Consider the following 25,758-nt stretch of genomic DNA (forward strand, 5'->3'; position numbering starts at 1 on the left):
TGTTTGTTGGAAGATTTTTTTTTTTAATAAACTTATTTTATTTCTTTATTTTTGGCTGTTTTGGGTCTTTGGTGCTGCCTGCAGGCTTCTTGTTGCGGTGGCTTCTCTTGCTGCAGGGTACGGGTTCTAGGTGCCCGGGGTCAGTAGCTGTGGCTGACGGGCTCTAGAGCATAGGCTTAGTAGTTGTGGCACACGAGCTTAGTTGTTCCGTGGCATGTGGGATCTTCCCAGACCAGGGATCGAACCTGTGTCCCCTGCGTTGGCAGGTGGCTTCTCACTCAGTGTGCCACCAGCGAAGCCCTGTTGGAAGATTTTAAATCACAGTTTCAATTTCATTACTTGTGATTGGTCTGTCCATATTTTCCATTTCTTCCTGGTTCAGTTTTGGAAGATTGTGCTTTGTTAAGAATTTGTCCATTTCTTCCAGGTTGTCCATTCTATTGGCATATAGTTGCTTGTAGTAATCTCTCATGATCCTTTGTATTTCTGCAGTGTCAGTTGTTACTTCTCTCTTTTCATTTCTAATTCTGTTGACTTGAATCTTCTACCTTTTTTTCTTGATGAGTCTGTCTAGTGGCTTATCAATTTTGTTTTTCTTCTCAAAGAACCAGCTTTTAGTTTTATTGATCGTTGCTATTGTGTTCTTCATTTCTTTTTCATTTATTTCTGATCTAATCTTTATGATTTCTTTCCTTCTGCTAACTTTGGGTTTTCTTTTGTGCTTCTTTCTCTAATTGCGTTGTGTGTAAGGTTTGGTTGTTTCTTTGTTTCTAGGTATTTTTTGATGTCCTCTTTGATTTCTTCAGTGATCTCTTGGTTATTTAGTACTGTATTTTTTACCCTCCATGTGTTTATATTTTTTAAAGTTGTTTCCCCTGTAATTGATATCTAGTCTCATAGAGTTGTGGTGGGAAAAAATACTTGATATGATTTCAGTTTTCTTAAATTTACCAAGGCTTGATCTGTGACTGAAGATATGATCTATCCTGGAGAATATTCCATGAGCACTTGAGAAGAAAGTGTATTCTGTTGTTTTTGGATGGAATGTCCTATAAATATCAGTTAAGTCCATCTTGTTTAATGTGTATTTTAAAGGTTGTGTTTCCTTATCTATTTTCATTTTGGATGATGTGTCCATTGGTGAAAGTGGGGTGTTAAAGTCCCCTACTATTATTGTGTTACTGTCAATTTCCCCTTTTATTGCTGTCAGCATTTGCCTTATGTATTGAGGTGCTCCTATGTTGGGTGCATAAATATTTACAATTGTTATATCTACTTGGATTGATCCCTTGATCATTATGTAGTGTCCTTCTTTGTCTCTTGTAATAATGTTTATTTTAAAGTCTATTTTGTCTGATATGAGAATTGCTACTCCAGCTTTCTTTTGATTTCCATTTCATGGAATAACTTTTTCCATCCTCTTACTTTCAGTCTGTATGTGTCCCTAGGTCTGAACTGGGTCTCTTGTAGACAACATATATATGGGTCTTGTTTTTGCATTCATTCAGCCAGTCTATATCTTTTGGTTGGGGCATTTACTCCATTTACATTTAAGGTAATTATCAATATGTATGTTCCTATTACCACTTTCTTAATTGTTTTTGTAGGTCTTTTCCTTCTTTTGTGCTTCCTGCCTAGAGAAGTTCCTTTAGCATTTGTTGTAAAGCTGGTTTGGTGGTGCTGAATTCTCTTAGCTTTTGCTTGTCTGTAAATGTTTTAATTTCTCTGTCGAATCTGAATGAGATCCTTGCTGGGTAGAGTAATCTTGGTTGTAGGTTTTTCCCTTTCATCACTTTAAGTATGTCCTGCCACTCCCTTCTTGCTTGCAGAGTTTCTGCTGAAAGATCAGTTGTTAATCTTAAACCTTATGGGGATTCCCTTGTGTGTTATTTGTTGCTTTTCCCTTGTTGCTTTTAATATTTTTTCTTTGTATTTAATTTTTGACAGTTTGATTAATATGTGTCTTGGTGTGTTTCTCCTTGGATTTATCCTGTATGGGAATCTCTGTGCTTCCTGGACTTGACTATTTCCTTTCCCACGTTAGGGAAGTTTTCAACTATAATCTCTTCAAATATTTTCTCAGACCCTTTCTTTTTCTCTTCTTCTTCTTGGACCCCTATAATTCTAATGTTGGTGCATTTAATGTTTTCCCAGAAGTCTCTGAGACTGCCTGCAATTCTTTTCATTCTTAATTCTTTATTCTACTCTCTGGTAGTTATTTCCACTATTTTATCTTCCACTTTGCTTATCCATTTTTTCTGCCTCAGTTATTCTTCTATTGTTTCCTTCTAGAGAATTTTTAATTTCATTTATTATGTTGTTCATCATTGTTCATTTGCTCTTTAGTTCTTCTACGTCCTTGTTAAATGTTTCTTGTATTTTCTCCATTCTATTTCCAAGATTTTGGATCAGCTTTACTATCATTACTCTGAATTCGTTTTCAGGTAGACTGCCTATTTCCTCTTCATTTGTTTGGTCTGGTGGGTTTTTAACTTGCTCCTTCATCTGCTGCATATTTCTCTGTCTTCCCATTTTGCTTAACTTACTGTGTTTGGGGTCTCCTTTTTGCAGGCTGCAGGTTCATATTTCCCGTTGCTTTTGGTGTCTGCCCCCAGTGGGTAAGGTTGGTTCAGTGGCTTGTGTAGGCTTCCTGGTGGAAGAGACTGGTGCCTGGGTTCTGGTGGGTGTGGCTGCATCTTGTCTTTCTGGTGGGCAGGGCTGTGTCAAATGGTGTGTTTTGTGGTGTCTGTTAACTTATTATGATTTTAGGCAGCCTCTCTGCCTAAAGGGTTGTTTTCCTGTCTTGCTAGTCATTTGGCATGGGGAGTCCAGCACTGGAGCTTGCTGGCCATTGCATGGAGCTGGGTCTTAGGTCTCTGGGAGAGCTCTCACCGATTGATATTACATGGGGCTAGGACGTCTCTGGTGGTCCAGTGTCCTGAACTCCGCTCTCCTACCTCAGAGGCTCATGCCTCACACCACGCTGGAGCACCAAGACCCTGTGAGTCACACGGCCAGGTACGTGGGGATTTTCTTGCCCTTTGGGACGTTTGAGGTCCTCTGCCAGCGTTCAGTAGGTGTTCTGTAGGAGTTGTTCCACATATAGATGTATTTTTCATGTACTTTTGGGGAGGCAGGTGATCTCCCCGTTTTACTCCTCCACCATCTTGAAGTTCCACCCTAGCAGTAGTTTCTTAAAGGATAGTTGCATTGTGAAATCTCCAGAAAATACAAGTTGCTCACAAACCACAGGATTAACATCTGAATGTCCTCTCTGTGATCACCCTCTCTGAGGAATGGGGACAGTAGGCATCCCTCTCTCTTCAAAAGGAGGGCTTCTAATAGTAGCTGCTGTCCGGTTAAGGTGTCCAAGAGAGTTTTTGTCAGTTTTCATTTCCCAGATTCGTCCTTGATGGAATCAAGACATAAAGTTTCCTTCTAATTTGCTACAACATTCTTCCAAAGTCAACAGTTTCTGCCAGTCGTCTTACTGTGAAAGAAGTTGTCTCTGATGTACTGCACCCATATCATTGAGCTCTCTATCTCAATCTTTCAGTTTTCCAGTGAGCAGCTGCAGCTCTTTTCCGTTGTTTCTCAATAGTGGAAATCTCACCTTCTCCCGTTATGGAATTTTAAGAGGTAGATTTTTTGTTAAATTAGTAGTTAGCACATTACTTTCTGCTGTTTGAAAGCGTTTTTTTTTTTTTTTTTCCATTACACATGTCATACTAATCTCTGTCATTTCTATTCACAAATAAAAAACATTTGCCCAGTGCTTATTCATCCATGAATGCAGGTTTTAGTTAAACCACATAATGCCCTATGGCACTATGCTGACAGGCACAGAATAAATAACACAGATTTTGTTTCCTGAATATTGATCATTTATAGATCAGTTGATAATTTTTTTCCAGGTTGCTTCTTACATTGATGATGAGAAAATTTTCACTTCTGTAGAAAGCTATCAATTTTAATAAACCTCTGTCAGCACTGCAGACCTGCCTACTCAATATCACTTTTTTATTTTGAACATCTTTTCCAGAAGAGATAGGAAGTGATATTTGCTCCTATTCTTAAAAATAACATTGCTGAAAATAGCAGGGGTGAGGGCAAGTTTTTTGAGAGAATGGGTTTGTGAATGATAACTTGTTAATACAACAATATGTTGGCCTTGCAAATTTTAAAGAAAAACATGGAAACTTTTTATGCACATTTAGTTTGTATTATAATATTACCTTTTCAATAAGTATTTTCTTTTTTTTTTTTTTTTTTTTTTTTGCGGTACATGGGCCTCTCACTGTTGTGGCCTCTCCCGTTGTGGAGCACAGGCTCCAGACACGCAGGCTCAGCGGCCATGGCTCACGGGCCCAGCCGCTCCGCGGCATGTGGGATCTTCCCGGACCGGGGCACGAATCCGTGTCCCCTGCATCGACAGGTGGACTCTCAACCACTGTGCCACCAGGGAAGCCCTCAATAAGTATTTTCATCAGCTTTCTTTTTATGTTTACATATTAGTGTTTCTTTTGTTATCAAGCATCTTATCTTCCTTTCCCTGCACCCTGTCTGACTTTCCTTGTTATTGATATGTTTTGTATAGTCTGGCTTTCAGAAGGCTGTTGCCAATCTCTCTGATTTTATCATTGTCAAGAAATTAATTCCCACCATGAGTTTAAAGGTTGTAGTGTAAAGTAATTGGGTATAATGCTTCTTTACATTCAACCTTAGTAAGTTTCTTTTATAGAGAATTAGTTCATATGTAATATGCATGAGTGGACATAAGTTTTATTTTAATGGCTCATGTTCTGCATTGTAGAAGAGAGTTATTGAGTGGGTCCAGAAATAGTTGATTTGAGAAATTCTGTGGGTCTTAGTATTCTATAGTTAAATAGTTGTTATAATAGGGGTGATAAATCTTCAAAATAGCTGTGTTCTATTATTTATTACTCAGACTTGATTTACCTGGATTGATATGCTTCCTGAATTTTATAGTGGGCTCCAACATGAGCATATCATGTGCAAGAAAATCTTTTAAAAATCATTAACATAATTTTAAAATACTTTATATATTTTGCTATAAGGCAGTTTTAGGAATAGTAACTTTATTCTCTATGATGATTGAAGGTGATAGCAGTATGAAGAATCCTAAACCATTTATATTAGATTTACAATATCTTTATAGATATACTTTTGAATATAGAGATTGTTGAAACACTTCAAACAAAATACTGAAGTCTTACTGTGAGTTACTAAGACAGGAGGGTCTGATGAACAGAGTCTGTCCACACATCTCAGTGCCAGCCCAAGCAAAACACTCAAATTACTCCTTGCATGTTTGATTTCAAGCTTTCCTGCTGCAAGTGAAATAAGAATAAATACAGAATTGGATGTCAACAAGGCAAACAGTTAAGTGGGATGCTATAGGCGTTTTCATGAAATTTGAAAGCAAGGTTTGAAATGCCTATAAGTAATCTGTGCAATGCTGATAGTGGAGAGTAAACTCTTAACTTTTGAAGTAGCATCCTGGTTTGAAAACGCCAACTTATATTGAACTTTTTTTCTTCACCTTAGCTATAATAGTGATCTTCAGTCTTTTCTTTTACACGGGAGTATCTTTCCTGTTTAAGTGCATTCTTGAATTAGTTATTCTGTGGTTTTCATAGAGAAGAGATGAGTGAAATAGTCTGAGATGAGTCTGCCAATCTAAATGGCAAATTCTTTTCTTTGCGGGGGGGGGGTGGTTAAAATCAGAAACTCTGACTATTTGTAGGTGATTAAGCCGTGTTCACAGAAGTGTACAAATGAAGAGGGAATTTTTTTTTTTTTTTAATATTTGGCTGCACCATGCCAGAAATGTGGGATCTTAGTTCCACAACCAGGGATCAAACCTGTGCCTCCTGCAGTGGAAGTGCCGAGTCTTAACCACTGGAACACCAGGGAAGTCCCTGGAATTTTTAAAATAATATTTTTATTTTTCATGCAAATATATTACATTTGGTGTTTACTCTTATTTTCTAAGGAATGTAATATTGTGTCTTAAGTAAGAAAATGGTATTATATCCTGGTATGTGACTTAAATTTTTTATTCTTTATAACATCCTGCTTTTGATTATTGGATGAAAGTTTGTTATTAAATTCCATTTTTCAAAGGCTACACACAGACACACATACACACATAAAATCATACATACAAACAAATATGTATACAAGCACATATATGCAAAGAAATACACATATATATCATATTATATCTTTTTCTTTCCCCCACTTTTTGGAAGACTTATTGTTAACATTATTTTATTTATTGTGCTAGGCTTTCCAAATCAACACTGATTTCTCCTAAGGTAGTTTTTCTATAATCAAGGTGAGCTGTTGTCTATTGGCACTGCTATCCTAATTACATACATACTTTGATTATATTAATGGGTTTAATGGAATAGAGGTGGTTGGGTCAAGATGAAAATATTCATTTAAAAATAATGATAAAGCTCTTTTTAAAAATACAACTGCACTTTGAAATTTAAGAAATTGTTAACATTTATAAAGATGTATTTTAGTGGTTTGGAAAATTCTCCTAGAACATGCTGTTACAATATTTTGACTAATTTTTTCAGTAATCTTTTTCTTTATGTAGACTGGAATCTTTTCTCTTTAAATATTGCTCCCTTGCCCAATTTCTGCTCTTTGGAATAGTCCAGAGTGAGGCTTATCCAGTGGTGTGCTGTTAAATGTTTAACAACCAGCTCTGGGTGAGGGGATGCTCTGATTGGCAGCATTTGCTGATTTCTGTAGTGTCAATTACTTCCAACATGGCAGGTTTTAAGCTACTAACATGATGTCAGTGGACATGGGGCATGGAAGAGCTGGGCACACTCAGCTCTCACAAGCCAAGTGCAAGCTGGGCTCAGCACATCACTGGCTTATCACATCATCGCTCCTTTTTTCACAAAGATTATGAATCATGAATGATTTTATACATAGTGTTATTCTTTTATGGTATTTATGACTAGAATATAACAAGTGCAAAATATTTGTGAGTATATAGCATTATTGTGATACTCCAAACTAGAATACTGACTTAATATATGACTACCCTTTCTTCTGTTTTTCAGTTGGGTGGAGAGCTTTGGACATGAGGGGCTTGGATTGTTACTGGACATTTTGGAAAAGCTGATTAGTGGCAAAATGTAAGTATTGCTAATCATTATTTCTAATTAAGCTAAATTTGCATGTCCAATGATGATTCCAACATTGATATCTTTTATGCAGACAAGAAAAAATTATAAAGAAGAATCAGCACAAAGTCATACAGTGTCTAAAGGCCTTGATGAACACCCAGGTATGTACATAGGTAATTGTATTGTAGTTGTTTTTTATCAGTTCTTACAGAAATTCTTATGAAAAAAGAGTTATGTAATATAGAATTTGCACTAAAGTGATGCATTGCTTTGATAAGCTCTTCAGTATATAATGGAAAAAATATTGAAGTATTGATTTCTAGTTTTCTGTCAAATCAACTGTCTCTCAACAGGAGAAACTTGGGGATAAATCGATCCTCTTCTGGTGCTTAACCCCTCATGCGCAGATTAATTTTCTTTTCCTCCTGTCCTTCTTCCCTACCCCTCTACCTCCCTGTCTGTCCTCTTTTTTGTTCCCTTCCCTCTTCTCTTTTAATTTTCAGAAGTGTAGCATGAATCAGCTTTGAAATCATACACGATTATTAAATGTGGTCTGCAGTAATACTTATTACAAAAGAATTAAGTTGGAAAGACTTAGTTTTTATATTCTAGAGATTTAAATTTTTAATGAAATTAATGTGAACAGATATGAACAGGTCCCAGAGGTGGAGGAGCAATGATGCTTAATGCAAATACAGTTGACCCTTGAACAATATGTGTTTGAACTGTACTGGTTCACTTATACGTGGATTTTTAAAAATAAATACATATTTGGGGCTTACCTGGTGGCACAGTGGTTGAGAGTCCGCCTGCCAATGCAGGGGACATGGGTTTGTGCCCCGGTCTGGGAGGATCCCACATGCCGCGGAGTGGCTGGGCCCGTGGGCCATGGCCACTGGGCCTGTGAGTCCGGAGCCTGTGCTCCGCAATGGGAGAGGCCACAACAGTGAGAGGCCCGCGTACCGCAAAAAAAAAAAACAACAAAAAAACAAAACATATTTGTACTATAAGTATATTTTTTCTTCCTTCTGCTTTTTTAAAATAACCTTTTCTCTACCTTTATTGTAAGAATATAGTATATAATACATATAACATACAAACTATGTGTTAATCAACTCTGTGTTATTGGTAAGACTTCTGTTCAAGAGTAGGCTATTAGTAGTTAAGTCTTGGGGGAGTCAGAAATTATACTCGGATTTTTGACTGCATGAGGAGTTGGTGCCCCTAACCCCTGTGATGTTCAAGAGTCAACTGTAATATTGAAACCAAATATAATATGGCAGGTCTGCAGTTTGAATATTTAAAGAGGATACATTAGAAGAGAGAAATGGTTTATGCTCTGTACTGAAACTGGGTTTATCGAACTGTATTTCCTTTTTTTCATACTGTTAATTGTGGAAATTAGCTCTATTCCATGTCATGTCTCTAGCTCTAACATCTAATCATATCTACCTCATGATGTGTGCAGTAATGATAGATGTTTTCATTCATTAGACAGCAGGAGAGGAAATTTTACCTATGTTGGGTAATGATTTGTGTTTTATAGCAAAACTGTGTATTTCTGATTAATTTTAATTTTTAATATTTTTGCCTTATCCTCATTTTTTTTTTTTGAAGATGTTGGGGGTAGGAGTTTATTAATTAATTAATTTATTTTTGCTGTGTTGGATCTTCGTTTCTGTGCGAGGGCTTTCTCCACTTGTGGCAAGCGGGGGCCACTCTACATCGCGGTGCGTGGGCCTCTCACTATCGCGGCCTCTCTTGTTGCAGAGCACAGGCTCCAGATGCGCAGGCTCAGTAGTTGTGGCTCACGGGCCTAGTTGCTCCATGGCATGTGGGATCCTCCCAGACCAGGGCTCGAACCCGTGTCCCCTGCATTAGCAGGCAGATTCTCAACCATTGCGCCACCAGGGAAGCTCTATCCTCATTTTTAAAATAAACTTTTAGAGAACTTTGTACTTAAGTACTGGTACTTAAAGTATTAACATTTACATTTCTTTTTATTAAATTCAGCAAATATTTATATTTTCTAATTATTATTATTATTATTATTATTATTATTTTTTTTTTGCGGTACGCGGGCCTCTCACTGTTGTGGTCTCTCCCGTTGCGGAGCACAGGCTCCAGATGCGCAGGCTCAGCGGCCATGGCTCACGGGCCCAGCCACTCCGCGGCATATGGGACCCTCCCAGACTGGGGCACGAACCCGTATCCCCTGCATCGGCAGGCGGACTCTCAACCACTGCGCCACCAGGGAGGCCCATCTAATTATTTTTTAATTGAATTACTTATGGATTTTTCATCATTTTCTGGAGTTAAGTTTTCTATTTTTAACCAATGAAATATTTTTCACCTCCCTGCTTCCTCCAATCAGATACGATTTTCAGGGAAAATATCTGATGTAGAAATCACAAGTACTTTCTGTACTGAACTCACCGTGCTGTGAGAATTCGATTTTAGATATATTATGTAACCTTTGTAGAGTATGTTTTAAGTGTGAGTGAATAAAGGAATCAAATTGCTCATAGGGAGACATCTTTTCACACTGAATATATAACACTTGCTTTCAGGCGGGGTGGGGGGGCTTCTAAAATAAGAATATAGAAACTGGAAATTTCACTGGTGATGGGAAGGCCGAGAGTAGCGAAAACCCAGGAACATTTTTCCAAAACAAAGGGGCACGGGGCATTTGGATCATAATTTGAATTTAAGAATGTCATGGTTAAAGTGAAGTGGTATATAGAAGATAATATTCCTACTTATTTTAAGACTGAATTGGAAAGGGAGTAAACTTTGTGTATTTATATTCTAATTAATATAATGTGATTTATTGTTAAATAATGGCTTATTTTGTTTATAGTTTATGTGGAGCTGGAATATATTCCATTTATTGTCATGCTGATATGAATAAAAAGTTACTGATACTTGGAATTATAATGTCTGAATTCTAAACATAATTGTATGTGAAATTTTTTGGTAAATATTTTTTTTCCAAGATTGGTTGATGGTTTTTCCTCTACCTTACTGTGCAGTCTTTATCAAAGTTCATTAAATGATGAAAAATGTAGGCTTTAAGAGAAAAAATGTATGTACTAGTACCTTATTTGGTACTAGTAATTAATTATATAATTGATATTATGAGTGAATCTGATATCATTGTATGAAATTGAATTTTTTTATAATACTAAATAGAACTTTATAGTAGTGTTTAAATAGAAGAAGATTTTGAATATTTATTAGGAAGAAAATAATAGTCAAGATGACAAGTTAAATATCTTTAAATTAAGAGGTAGTCAGAACAGGGGTTTCTTTTTGGTCAGTTAACTTTTTGTGTTAAGGTGTGTACCCCCAGTGAGGGTGCCTTGTTCCTGAAGCCAGCCCCCTCCCTACGTTATCTCTGCTGCTGGTATTAACTCAACGTGGGTAGTCATTCAGCACCAGTGTTCATGTAGGGCATCTGACACAGGGATTTAGTGTATTCACCTTCCCCCACCTAGCACACTTTCAGTGACCAGTAGTTCTACCGATTAGGTAATAATAGGCCTCAAGTAGACTGCAGAGGGAACCTGGCATTGGTCCTCAGTTTAGAACATGTCAGTGGATCCTGACATTCAGTGGAGAGATATTCTTAGACCTTCTAAATTTGGTCACTATCTCTCTAACCTTGTAATAGCCTTCATTTAATGCACTTTAAGTGCCAGCACAGGTAAGTTGACTATTTCTCTCACAGAGTCAACGGGTTTAGGTTTGCTTTGTTTTTTTAAATAATTGAATGAGAGTAATTTTATACAAGTAGGCAGCAGTTCAGTCTTTAATTCTAGATCCAGTAGTGGTAATCTGGCCTCATTCCAGTCTCAAAATGAGCACCGTACAATTTTCCATTAGTGATGTCAGAATATTGCCAGTGATGCAGCTTTGAGTTCCCAGGACACTGGTCGAAACTAGGAGATCAGAGAATGCTCCTATTCTACTCTTGACACATGGTTTAGGGTCAGAGGGCCTGACAGAGAAGGTAGGTGGTATCCCTTAGAGGAAATCAGTATGAGTTGCTTTGAATGGCTGGAGGAGCCACAGGATTCTGATCCCAGAAGGGCAGGTGCTGGCTCAGGCCAGCCCAGAGTGGGGGAAGTGAAGGAGGAAGTTCTGAAGGCAAGCTTTACTCAGTCTCATGTTTATTAGGACAGAGCTAGCCCTTTGGTACTTGGTAATCATTGGCTGATTGACTTTTTGAATTGGGTTTAAGTGGTACATTACAAAACTCTGACAATTCCCTGGAATGATTGTCGAGGCATATTGTAGTCTCTGGCCCCATGCCTGCTTTTCTTTGTTTCCAGTTTTGAAACAGCCCAGAGTATCACAAAAGTGAGCGTTTCCTGGTTGGTTTAGCTGTTTCCTTGTAAACGTTTCCCTGTCACCAACGGGACAGAGAAGTCCCTTCAAAAATCATACCCTGGGGCCCTTGACCCTTCTGTTTGGACTTCCTTCTTTGTACCTGTGTTCTTTAGATAGTGGTTTAAAGCAAGTGCAATATTTCACCACAGTGTGAAGCTTCTTTACGTAAATGCGGTATACAAGACAGGAAACTTATAAATAAGTTTTCATAACATTCATAACGTTCAAAGCATTTGGATCTAAGCTTGTTATAGATTTTACTTTGATACCAATACCTAGTGCTAATTTTGAGTTCATAGGTCTGTAATTGGGATTAAGTTCCTTTTTAGTGCTTAGTAGTAATTCTAATCAACTAAATTCTCACTCTTTAAAAGGATCCTCTGGGATGTATGGTAGATAAATAGTACTGTTTTATTGCTTCTATTCATCCTCTGTTATTCGATACTTATCTTCCATAGATTGTAAGTAGACCCTAAGAGATGTATACATCCTTAAATCAAAACACTAAGTCATTAACATAACTCCTTATCCTCCAATTGAATGTGACGTTCTGGCAGTAGCAAACTTTGGCCTTATTCAAAATCATTCCATTTATATAATGTGTTTACAACTGCATTGTCTTTCTGATAACAAAATATCGTTCAGATCAGAATACACATGTTCTTATGGCAGTTTCTACATGGTATCAGCCCGAATCACCCTTCAGCTTTTGCCTGTTTATGAACTAAGTGTTACTATCTAGGCCCGCACTGTGTAATGTGGTTGCCACATGTGGCTACTGAGCCCCTGAAATGTGACTAGTCTGAACTGAGATGTGCTGTAAGTGTACAATACACACTAGATTTTGAATACTTAGGAAGGAAAAAAAAGTAAAAATATCTCACGAATAAATGTTTTATATTGATTATATGTTAAAATGATAATATTTGGGGTATATCGGAATAATTCTATTAAAATCAGTTTTACTTTTTGTTGGAAATTTTACATTGCACATCTGATTCACATTATATTTCTCTGGGACAGTGATCTGTGCATTTATTTGTGGTACCTGTTACCAACCTTCCTTCCCAGTAGAGCTCCTCACGGACGGCCTCAGTGTCTGGTTCAGTATCGGTCTGTTCATTTTGTATGTTCCTGTTGGGAAATCTCAGTATTCCTCACCGCTTCTCTCTTTCTCTATTTGGCCACTTATCTATCATAGTAATTATCAGTCATATTGCTGTAAAATTACCTTTGAGGGGTTATCTATATTTGATTGATTCTCATAGTTCTTAATGTAAAGGGAATACTTCTATGAATTTTTTAGGATGTTATGCATTCTTTATATTTTCTGGCTTTACTACATGTACACATATATTATCTTATAAACATTTTAAAAATAACTACATTTCCTTCAGGGCACTATTTTTTCAACTAACCACTAAAATTTAACCTCTTATTTCCAAAATGTTGTAGTATGGCTTGGAAAGAATTATGAGTGAAGAGAGGAGTCTTTCTTTGTTAGCCAGAGCCATTGATCCTGAGAAGCCCATTATGATGACGGATGTAGTTAAACTCCTTTCTGCAGTGTGCATTGTAGGGGAGGAAAACATGTAAGTCTTCTCAACTTATTTCTCTCATTACATAATAATTTAATACAGTTTGAGTCATATAATATTTTCATTATTCTATTTTAGTCTAGAATTTACTTTAAAAAAATGAACTATACTTAAGCAGGTGATTTAGATTTATATTGGCTGAACAGAAATATTTGAGTAGTAATTTTTTTCCCTTAATCAATATAGTAGTTATGGGCTAACATGTTTCTATGAAAAATGGATTTCTTCATTATATTTAAACTGTTCTGAACTCAAAACCTAAATAAACATTCTAAATGAAGACTTTGAAAAATATACAAATTGGTTCTGTTTCTTATGTTTTTTTTTTTGGATAGAATTAATTCAATAATAAGTGAGTAATTGATAATGTAATGGTTGAGGGTGCAAGGTCCTTGACAGTAAAGTACATACTAAAGTTTTAACTTTAAAGACATTATCCACAATTGCTAGAGCTGTAACCAAAAGACCATTACATACATATTAAAAGATAAATAAAAATAAACCTGTTTTTCTTTTTAAGGAAGATTAGTGTTCTTATTACAAGAAAGCATTTAAAAATTATTTAAAATACCTTTTATAAATGATAAAGATATACAAACTGAACAACCAAAAGAACACAGAAATGGCCCTCCCTCCTATAAGGGAAGGCAGAGCCCTGTAAGTGAAACTTCCTGCACTCATTTAAAAATGGTCCATGTAGAGGTCCTGTGGGGCCGATGACTGTTGTGCTGCTCAGTTTGGACTTAGTTGGAGAGTCAACAGGCACCACTCAGCCCTGGCCCTCTGCCCCCATATGTAGCTATAGTGTGTATCCCTGGATGAGGCCGTGCCTGCTGCAGTCCCAGCTGCAAAGCCAGGCGTACAGCTTCTGCACTTTCCCATTTTAAAAAGGCCATGTTAATTTTGGTGCAGAAACCTAAGTGTGAATTTAATGTCGACACAAAGGTACTTCCTGTTCTCCCCCAACTCCTTTCTGCTCCTCCTCCATCCTCCTCCCTTGGCTTCCCTCCTTCCTCTTCCCCCCTCCCTCCCTTACTTCTTGTTTCTTCTATCTCTTTTCTCTTCTTCCCTTTTCCTTCCCTATCCCTTCCTCCCTCCTTTCCTCTCTTCTTGTCCTTCTCCTTTACCTTCTCTTTCTTAATACTCTTGCTCTTTTTCCTCCTCCCTCTTCTACTCCTCTTCCTCCACTTCCATATAATTTTTATTATCTCTTGACTTCAGGATAGGTCATCAAAATGAGTAAATAACTCTTAGGACTAAAGTGTCTACGTCCACAAACTGTGTGAGCTTTTACAGTATGCTGGGTACTGTTAGCATAAGCATTCTTTAAAGAAGCAGCAAATATAGTTCTTGCATAACTATTATTCTTTATATTTGACTGTAATTCCTTAGTACTATATGTTTTTGGGCACCAGAGCTTCATTTATTTATACTCAAGACAGAGTAGGGTTGTAGTGGTTAAGAGCATTTATATAGTGCTCACTACACAGGTCTACCATTTAGTAGACCTGAGACCCTAGACAAATGGTTTAACCTTTTCCTTCCTCAGTTTCCTAACCTATAATCTGGGATAAAAATAATTACCCCATATTATAGAGTTCATAGAATTATATACATTAAAAATGGTTAATATTTGTAAACTGTTTTAAATAGTGCCTGATGTGTAGTAAGTACTATATAAATGCTTGATAAATAAACATGATCATAGTGTTATTATGAGGAATAAATGAATTAAAACATGTAACATAGTTCATGCTTGATATGTGCTATGTGATCTGTAAGCTACTTTTAAAATGTTATTGGTTGCCTAGGAGTAGTCACTCTGGAGTTTAGTAGATTAAGCTATTTTATTGGGTTATTTGGGTTATTTGCTGTTTGCAATTTACTTTATAATTTCAAATTTTCCAATAGCCTTGAAGAAGTTTTAGAAGCTTTAACATCAGCTGGAGAAGAAAGAAAAATTGACAGATTTTCTTCTATTGTGGAAGGTCTTCGGCACAATTCAGTTCAATTGCAAGTAGGTTTCATGTTTATTATTCATACTGTTTTTTGTAACTGTTTCCTGACTGACTTATATTTAATACTGTAGTATGAAACCCCACATGCCATTTAAAATTTTATAGCATTTTTAATAAATACAGAATTCTAACATATCATAATTTATCTTATAGATACAAATTTATGTACACCTATAATTATTTCCTTAGGTTCCTAGAAGTTGACTTACTAGATTTCTCTGTGAAATATATAATCATAGTCCATGAATTGTTATCTCAATTGTTGATTTTTATAATTTTTTAAGAAGTTTAGGCAATTGAGTGAATTGTGGCTTCTCGTTGTATTAGTTTTATATCTGAAAAGTTGAGAGTGTCCATGAGTAAAAAGACCAAGATACACTTAGAAAAATCCTTTCAAAGATTTTTTTTTTCTTTCAAAGATTTTTAAGCGCTCCCAAAAAGTCACATTTAGACTTGAAACATTATAGTACCCAAGCTGCATGTCTAATATTCATTTAATTTCTCCCTTTTTTTAAAGACACAAGAATTTATTGCTGTAACTATTGTTACAATCATTGCTAATCAAACCTAAGTATTTTTAAGGAATTATCGATGACTGATTCCTACCTTCAAATTAAAAAAAATTTAATTGGTGTGGTTGGGACCTGGGTACTGGGATTTTTGAAAGATCCTCAGGTGATTCTAATGTGCAATAAAATTTGGAAACCAAGGTGCTACTAGCTATGATGTAAATCTGTTTCACACTTAATAGTAAAATATTATAGTTTTAATTTTTACTTGAAATCTCTGTGTACCTTAGCCATTTAATTGTTTCTCATTGTGGTAGGAATAGAAAAGCCAGATCTTAGTGTTAAATTAATAAAAAATAAGCATGGTATTTGATGAAAAATCAGAAAATGTTAGGGACTGTCAAATTAATAATTTATTATGACATTTCTGAAGATGGTAGTTTGTGAATCTGCTTCTGGTGACAATGTTTGTGAATGGTGGTGAGGAACCCTGTGTGACTGGTTTCTCGGGACAGTATGCAGACTTGAAGATCTGAGTACGTGTATGGTCACTATTGCGTGGGTCCAGTTCCTGGTGCTTCTGGAAAAGAGCTCCTCCTTCCACATCTGGGAGTGGGGGCCTGGGCTTTGTGTCCATCACTGACCTCAACCCTGCTCCTTCAGTTGCTCAGTGGGCTGGGGTCTGTTAATCCATATACCATTACCCTCATTTCCCTTTCCTTCTCATTTCTCATTGGCCCCAGATTCCCTGTTCACCACAGGACTAATGAAGAGTGAGCCTAAAAGAAACTGTGTAGAGAAAAGCTGAACAATTACTTTATCTGGGTTTTCCTCTAGTACTCATGTAACTTTTACATGCACAGTGTTTGTGCAAATACCACTAGGTTGTTAGATTAATTTTGGTAATTTGTGCAGCTTATTAGAAATTATGTCTAGATTAAAAATCTCCCTATGAAATATAATAGTCCCATGTAAAGTTTATTCCCTAAGTAAGGACCTTTTGGTCCTAATGCATACTTTTTGTATTTAATGACACACATGTTACAGGAATGATGAAAACAATAGAGTTCTGAGTCAGGCAGGCTTGAATTTGAGTCCCAGCTCTTCACATCGTAGCTTTAGTGACTCTGGATCAGTTCCCAAATCTTTTCTATACTTCAGTTTTCTCAGTTGCAAGATGGCAATAATCTCAGTACCTAGCTCATTGTTGATGAAAGGATTACATAGGATATAGGTTTAAATGCTTAGTACGCTGCTTGGTTCATTAGCAGAAGCGTTCAGTAAATGCTAGCTTTAAAAGTAATTTTGGTAAATTAAAAAAATAAAGTCAGTGGAGATTAAATGTGATCTTCATTTTTTAAAGAAACATTACCAGTGTTGATATTAAAATTGATACTTTCTATACAACCCAGCATTTAATGAAAACTTGCTAATGAAAACTTATGTTCACACGAAAATGCATGCACAAATTTTTATAGCAGGTTTATTTGTCATAGCCCCACACTGGGAACAACAACAACCTGTCCCTCAACAGGTGAATGGTTACACTGTGGTACACCGTGCATATAATACTATTCCACATCAAAGAGGAATGAACTACTGACTTAACGCAACTTGCGTGAATCTTCAGAGAATTATGCAGATTGAAAAATGCCAGTCCTAAAAGGTTACACACTGTGTGGTTTCATTTACATAACATTCTTTTTTTTTTTTTTTTTTTTTTTTTGCGGTACGCGGGCCTCTTACTGTTGTGGCCTCTCCCGTTGCGGAGCACAGGCTCCGGACGTGCAGGCTCAGTGGCCATGGCTCACGGGCCTAGCCGCTCTGCGGCATGTGGGATCCTCCCGGACCGGGGCACGAACCCGCGTCCCCTGCATCGTCAGGCGGACTCTCAACCAGTGCGCCACCAGGGAAGCCCCAAAGTACTTTTTAAGGGAGGATTGTTACATTTACTTAAGTCTGCTAATAATAATGATGAAGATAACGTGACTACCTCTGATTCTGATAGGGTCCAGTCTTCATGTGTGTGATTAGTTCCTTGTGTTGTCTGGGTCTTCCTTAGAAGAGGGTTGGAATAATGTGAGTGCACCAATCTCTAGTATCCGTCACACTTTGATTTTCATCGTTATTTTCATTTCTATCCTCTTATTATTATTATTTTCTTTCTATGTGTGTCTTCTTTTTTCTCTTGTTAGAGCCATACTTTGCTAGAGTGTCAGAAGCATTATCTAGATCCTAAAGAGTTTGTTCAAACCCATGTTGTTGGGCATAGGGCTGATGGAATTGGGGTAGATTTTTGTCAGGAAAGGAATCAAAGTGTGGGAATCCTGGAGTTTTGGGGGTTGGCTATTTGACTTTTCCTCTGCATCTGTGTCCTCAGTGATGGCACGCTGTACCTTCCCTTCCTATGGTGTCTTCCTGGACTCCTGGAGTGTCAAGAACACAAAGGATCTGTGGTTTTATGCCACTTGTAAACTACCGTGTTAGTCTGCCACACTTGTATGGGTGCTGCTGTCAAAAGACACAAACTCCTAGGTCAAAAACAAAGGACTTCAGTTACCCACAGCCATAGCAGTAGCTTAAGTATCAGCTTTGTCAACCCCAGTTTCCAGTTTCAGTGGGTTGTGTTATAGGGACGACACCCTGAGCTTAGAGAATCCAAGTCTGCTATCATGGACAGCATGATACAGGTTGCGATGAGATCCATTCCATTTGTCTCCTAGAGTATTTAATTAAGCCTGCTGGTCAGCAGTGCTTCAAGCAGCAGGTTGAGGCTGCCCTGCAGTACTGACCTCAGGCATGCCTTCCAGGTCCCAGATCCCATCAGCTGAACAAATCCCCTAAACCGTCAGGGTCTATCTTAGGACACCAGGAGGCTTTCTTATCTTCTTCTGTTGCTCTTTCACTCGGCCTGAGGTATTAATGATTGCACAGACTTCCCTTTGTTCAGCAAGGAGGCCATCTGGGGCAACTCTTTCATCTGTAACAACCCTGCCAGTGAGTTAAAGCTGACCTGAGTGCCTTGTAGGGCTGACGCAGTGTCACTGATTACTTCAGCTAAAACCAGGGACACATTTCGTATCATCTGTTCTAATTTGGTGACTCATCGTAGGGATAACTGTCTGCAGGTGCACGTATGTAGTGATCAGTGTTCTCTCCAGGAAACTCCCCAGAATAACTAAAGTTGACCTGGGCGTGGAGAGATGGCCACAGTTGTCTGTGGCTGTACGTGTGCTGGTACTGTTTCCTCACACACCTGAGCATCTCTTATGAGCACCTCTGAGGTGTAAGTCATGGTGTTTTTGGAGAGAGAGGCAAGTTAATGCCTGGCTTCCCCACAAGATACATAGTTTTGAAGGTGCACATGGTGTTCCTGGAAGGAACATGTTGTTTATAGTTGTTGGGGACCCCCAATTGGGATCTCTGTCAGTTGGGGGGCTACCAGGTGGCAGTGCTTTCAACAAGGCCTCCCAGCCAGCTGATAAACTTTTGGATTCTCAGTTCAGGAAATAATTGAGTCCAGTCTTTATTTTGGAGGGACTGTCTGAAGACATGGCTGCAATGGCAGGTTGTGTTACAGGAGCTTGGAGAACACAGATCTTTCAGAATGGGCTGTGGGTCTGCCTGCCCTTTTGCTCTGGAGGGGATATGCTGTCTCTGTCTTCCAAGATGGTTTGCTATACAGACATCCTTGTCAAGGTCTTGCAGAAGAAAAGCCATCTGTACCTCTACTTGCAATACATGCAGAGACACAGAGAGAATTGCCTAGCAGCAGAGAGCAGACTGTTGCACCTCCTTCTGTCACCTTTTTGGCTTCTTTTCCTTCAGCCTGATGCTCCTGGTGTTGTACACAAAGGTGTGCATTTGTTGTACCTTGATGTTGAGTGAACGGAACAAAACCTTCACTAATTTCGGTTCATATGATACTACAGAGTAGTACTACAAAGTACTCTGTACTTTGAAATATGTTACTTGGCAATAATCGACAAATATGACATTGAAACGGATAAGTTACAATGCCTTTTTGAATTTAGCCAAGTTTATTAGCTTCTGTTTGTTTTGTTTCCCTTACCCCTTAAATGCTCAAAATGTACCCAAGTTTAATTTTGCACGAGACCAAACAAAGGTCTTCCTATAATGAATAGTCATATCTTGATTTACTGTTTCTTTTTGTTTCAAGTATCTCCTACCCCCTCAAAAAAGTCAGTGTTAACTAGAGTTATTTTTAATATCAAGTAAGTCGTTTGCACATTTAATGAAGGATACAGAGTGTAGTAGAACGTTTATCTTTAGGATCACTGTTGGGGCATTCCAGAAGGATGCAGAGATCAATTTATTTTAATTCCTCTCTTTTTTTACCACTACTTTTATTGAGGTTTGCAGCAGTTTGGTTGCTGTATCTGTATGAATCAAAATGGTAAACATATTAAAATGGACTAGTAAATAATATGCCATTAAGCTAATAAAAAATTAAAGAAACAGTAAAATAATATACTAACGTGAACTCATATTGTCATGTGGAGCACATACCTACTAAACTAAAAAAAAACATTTTTGTCCTAGAGTATACTGCCAATTTTCTGAGTCTAATACATTTTTTCACTTATGCTACAATAGACCACCAAAAAGATACACTTAATTTATGACTCAAGGTAACTGCAAAGTTTCATAATTAACCAGTCAATTAGTTAATTATTCAGAGATTGCCATTCAGGGTTCTGCTAGATATTAGAACTATAAAGATGAATGAAATACACTGCTTAAGTCCTTAAGAAGCTTATACTCAGGAACTTATAGCTGGCTAATGTTTCATATGAAAATTGCGATACTAGGAGTTTCAACAAAATGGGAGAACACAGAAGAAATTCATGATGTCTCGGGGGAGTGTCTGAATAAACATTTAAAAATCCAAGTTCTGTCTTGAATCCAACTATTCCTGTTCATATAAATTAGGGCCTCTTGAATCCTTCAGTTTATTTCTCTGCATCTGTATGAGATATATGCAGTTACCTCAGGCTCTGACTTGTCCTCTTACTGTGTTCATTTACCGAATATTTAATTGGAAATATAAGCAAAATTATAGGACTTTACATATGCTGATATACTTCACTCTTTCTGTGTTTGTCTACATAATTTAGTAGTCTATTTCAGTTTATATTCTGAATTAACGCATGAGATTTTAAAATTCTTTGGAGTTTCTTTAGTTGCAGTTTAGGCAAGATATTTCTCTATAAGCATCATTTATTCATTTTAACTTGATAATGTAGAATTTGATTGTGCAAAGAGAGACAGATGATTTCTGCTATGGGGTAGAGAAGATGAATAGCGGTCTGACCTGTGTCTTCCAGGCCCAGATAGTAAGTATTCACAGATTCTGACAGAATTTTTATTTAAGTACTTTACTGGTGCTTGTTTCCAGTCTGAATTTAGCTTAGGAAGCTGATACGTTTTCAGTGTAGTATAGCCATCATTTTACATGTGAAAACATGTTATATTCAGGATGAATATGTTGGCCAAGTGTGAACTTTCTAAAGAATGCTTGCTTTTGCTGTTTGTTGGATACCTTTTCAATTCCTTCCACATAATCATGGAGAAAGCATCTGTGCTGGTGGCCTTTGAAAAACCTGGACAGGCCTGTGTTCGAGGCTCAAGCATCACTGCTGTTAGTATACCTGGAATTTTGTGCTTAAACTTGTTTGTCTGAAAAGGGTTGGAAACCAAAGGTTAAAGGTGCATAAAGTGTTTATTTTTTCTCCTGTTTGTGTTGCACATAGTGATAGACAGCATTAAAGTAAATTGTGTACTAGAGGAACTTTAGGTGATGCATATTCACATACGAAGAAACCTTCTCACTTCATCTTCAAGGGCAGAAAGCTGCTTTGCTGATTAAGTGATGTAAATTCCCGCATGTGTCTTTGTCTTGCTGTTTAACCTCTTTCTACTTCTAATGATTTTCCTTTGATCATTTGCCTTGTTCTTAAGATTGCCTTTGACAAGTTCTATCCCTCATATTGAATATCTTTGAGATTTTTGCTTACAGTTTATCTACTTTGTCCCCTGTTATATGTCTTTACCCCTCTAGTTTACAACATTGCTGACATTTGTCCCACTATTTGTAATTACTGTTTTGGCTGCTTATTTTGCTAATCCTTGGCTATGTGGGGTTTGCTGGTCTCAGCTTTTGTAGGACATTTTCAGTCTGTTGCTGCTCTTGAGGAAATCCTCAACTGTCCTGAATTCTAGCTGGATATGTGCGTGCCTGTGTGTGCAGACACATCTTTATAGCTAGAAGTTATGTTAAAAATACCTTTTCTCATGTAAGGCTCCTTTTTGATAATTGGGGCAAGAGTAACAAATGAGTTTACAGCATTTACTTTCCAAATCATTAGAACTGAGTACATATCTAATACCTAAAGATGTGTCTTACTTATAAGCCTTGTTTAAACCAAAGGTTAATAAGCAGTATTTCTAAAGTATAAAGGTACATTTGGAGCAAGGAGAATATTTTAGAGCCAATTTTAATTGTATGCTTTCATTTACTCGTTGCATATGGTACATGTGAGAAGGAAAATGTTTTCCATGTGCAACAGCAGTTCTGTCCCTTTGTAGAAACTTCTCCTCAAGTCACCAATTTGCCAGATGCAGTGGTAATTACCCTATTTGACCTATTAGAGCATTTGACACAGTTGATCACTCTCCCTGTTGACACACTTTTCTCCCATTCTTCCAGGACACCACAATCTCTTCATTTATCTTCTACCACGTTGATAGCTTTTTACTTTTCTTTAACTCAGTTCCTCAACCTTCAAATCAAAACCTACAATTGAAATGTCCCAACCAGTTCTTGTACCTCCTCTTCTCTCTCTCTTTACTACTCTCTCGGTGATTCCATCTAAGATCTTGGTTTTTACATACAAATGCTGTGGTACTCTCTTTCTCCAACTGGAGTCTCCTATATCCAATTTCCTTTTCTAGTTTTTTCGATGAGGATCAATAATAGACAATATTTCCAACTTAACATCTCCAAAACTTAAGTCCTGATCTTTCTTCCCAAGCCTGTTTCCTCTGTTTATGCTGATTTTTTTTCTAGCTTAATAAATGTCAGCCTTTGAATTGCCCAGGCAATTCAAACTGTGGATTCAATCTTGCCTCCTCTCTTTCTATAGTAGTGATTTCTGTCTTTTTCATTTCATAGCTGCATCCCTAGCACCAAGAAGTACTTGGCAGACATCATTAACAGGCTTGGAAGGAATGAAATGCATGAGCTAGTAAACAGAGAAGGTCTGGTGCCCAAAGATAGAACCTTCAGATAAGTTAGGATGTTCCCAGGAGGGCAGAAACTCTTGTTTTCTTACCCTTGTCAGTTCCAGAGGAAGGTAGCTTTTGCCTGCTGTTGAAACTGTTAGTATGGCATAATTAATGCAAATTAATGGAGATCATATATGCTACATTTTTGGAACATCAAACAGAACATGGTGATTGATTCTTTATGATGAATATCACAATTTCATTATTTCCTTGAGCTTCTCTTAACTTTCCAGCATTCACTAACTAATTTCTTAAATGAATGTATGATTCCTAATGTACATTTCAATCTCAGAATTTTAAAAGCAGGATTTATGCTATTATCCTGTGAAATTTGTTTCTTTCCTTGCATTTTATGTCTCTGTTAATGGTCCCACCTCCTATCTAGTTGAACAACAAAGGTGGGAGGACTTGTAAATTCTTTTCTTTTGCCTCAACCGCATGTTCACCCAGCCATCAAATGTTTTTCAAACGTTGTTCAAGACCTCCTTATCGCTCAACGAAGCTACTTGTATGATAGCTTCTTAACTTGAATCTATTACCTCTATTATCGCCGCTCCTGCAAAAAATCCTTTATGATTTCCCCTATTTCCAGCTGAGTCAGAAAGTTCTGATTCGGCACATGGAGCTGTGCCTCATCTGTCTGGCTTCATCTTTATTGAGTCCTTCCCCTGTTCTCCCACTTCCTGCCTTACAAACTGCTCAGGAAATCTGAATTCCTTGTAATTCAGCAAAAGAGCCCAGATCTTTGAACATGTAAATTGCTCTGCTTTAAACATCTTCGTCCTCCTTTTCATCTGGCTGTCTCCCTATTAATCCTTAAGAGTCAGTACTGTTCCTCAGCTTTCCTTGTTTTTATTTACTGTCTCCACATTCTCATCATATACTGAACACATCTCTTACAGTACATAGTATATTTGTGTTACTGAGCCTACTTATCTTCACTAGGGTAGGCAACATGTCCTATTTTACCTTTTTAGTTCCTGAGCCTTTTCTACTGTCTCTAGGAATTGAGTTATATGGGATAGATGCCAGATTGGCTCCCACTTATGCTGGTATGCTATACCAGTGTGAAATCATGTGATAAAAAAGGTCTAAATGTCTCAATATATGTATTAGAAACCTAGAAGGAACTCTTTGGTCTTTACCTTGATTATAGAATTTTTTATCTGTAAGGACATAAATCAATACATTTTACTGTATGTAGACATATGTTTACATGATATAAATTAATCAAAGAGTGGTTGTAGGTCATGATAGTGGCAAATTAGTGTTACAATTGGGAAGGGATCCTAAAGAATTAAATTCATTATTTCAGCTTAAGTCAGTTCCTAGTTTTCCTTTTATGAAAAATTGCCTTTTAAAACGTTTCCTGGGAATAATTTGGATGATTCTTTTCCCTTCTTTCTCCTCAATTTCATGCTAATATTATTCTATACATATCAACTTTCCATTTAGGTGATATTTGCTGCTAATTTTTATGTTGTTTATTTTTGCTTCTTTCTTTGAGTTGTCTATAATTTGCATCTTTTCCTGGAAACCTGGTGACTAATACTAATTTAATTTCTCTGAACGTAGAGAAATTAAATTAGTATGCTAATTTAAATATTTGTATGCTGTTTGAGATCTTTTAAAATGCTGAAAAAAACATTTGTGGGTATTGGGTAATGACTGGCAAGGAAGTGGAAAGAAAGCATTTTAAACTTGACTTTCTGACATGAACTGGTTACAGCTGAGTGAGCGTGTACTGGAAAGGTAGACACCGTTTTAAGTTTTTTCTTTTTTTCTTTCAAATATGTTATCCTTTTCCCTCTCTTTCAAGTTTTGACAGTAGAGGCATGCTGGCCAGATTTTAGTGTTTAGATATCAAATAGAACAATTACAATATATTTCAACCAGCAGGAACCGAGTCCCCTGTTGGTGTCTTAATCCCAAAATGGCATTTTAAATTCATATAAACCTTGCCTTAAGGGATGGAGAAAGGACAATTTAGGGAACAGCATGAGGTTAAACACATTGATCTGTAAGCTGGTCTTTCTTGTTAGATTTTGGTAGAATGTGGACTTAGAAAAATAACATCATCAACAACAGCAAAGAATTCCTTGCTTCTCTAGAAGCAACATCTTTTGCTTCCATTATATAGATTTTGGATGATGAAAGATATAATTCAGCCAGGGATTTAAAAAAAAGGAGATCCAGGTTGAAAGTTGGAGTGTTAAATATGAATGGGAAAATACAACGATTTTTAATTTTCATCATTTAAGTTATATGCTAAAGCATTTAGTTAGCTATGTTATTTCTTTATATCTTCTTAATAAGCGTAACACACAGTAAACTGAATTTTTGTCAAAGTGTAGGAACCATTGCCTGATAAGTTAACTTCTAGTAATTAGCTGTGCAATGTTCATGATATAATTTTTGGTTATAACAACCCCATTAACTAGTTTCAGGCCTTTTTTAACTCTCGTTGACTTAAAGTCTTTGGGTTCCTCTTGATGAATGGGAAATTATTTTATTATCCTATTTTAGGATAGGATCTATCTAAGGATATTTATAGTTTTTCAACTAGTGTGTGTTCAGTTTACGTCTTATGTGTATGGAATGATATTTTTGGACAAGAACTTAACTTTTGCTTGGAGTGAATTAAAAATTCCACTGAAACTATATTTCTTGTCTAATTTATAATTGACTAAAATATTTTACATACAAATTATCGTTTTAATAGACTCACCTGTGAAGGAAGATATTTGATAATACTTGG

At 37.0% G+C, this 25,758-nt stretch overlaps 1 protein-coding gene across 1 annotated transcript in view; it reads left to right on the forward strand.

Annotated features, from left to right (window-relative positions):
* The window catches only part of DIAPH3 (diaphanous related formin 3), a gene marked incomplete at both ends in the record, with an annotated part of 534,203 nt that overhangs the window by 154,989 nt on the left and 353,456 nt on the right, over nucleotides 1-25,758 (forward strand). The window contains 4 exons of the mRNA XM_079721707.1: nucleotides 7,110-7,184; nucleotides 7,267-7,336; nucleotides 13,023-13,159; nucleotides 15,077-15,182. Coding sequence (XP_079577833.1) covers nucleotides 7,110-7,184; nucleotides 7,267-7,336; nucleotides 13,023-13,159; nucleotides 15,077-15,182 — 388 coding nt within the window. The remainder of the gene's footprint in view (nucleotides 1-7,109; nucleotides 7,185-7,266; nucleotides 7,337-13,022; nucleotides 13,160-15,076; nucleotides 15,183-25,758) is intronic.

This window comes from Hyperoodon ampullatus (assembly GCF_949752795.1).
Source record: "Hyperoodon ampullatus genome assembly, chromosome: 16".
In the NCBI taxonomy this organism is placed as follows: Eukaryota; Metazoa; Chordata; class Mammalia; order Artiodactyla; family Ziphiidae; genus Hyperoodon; species Hyperoodon ampullatus.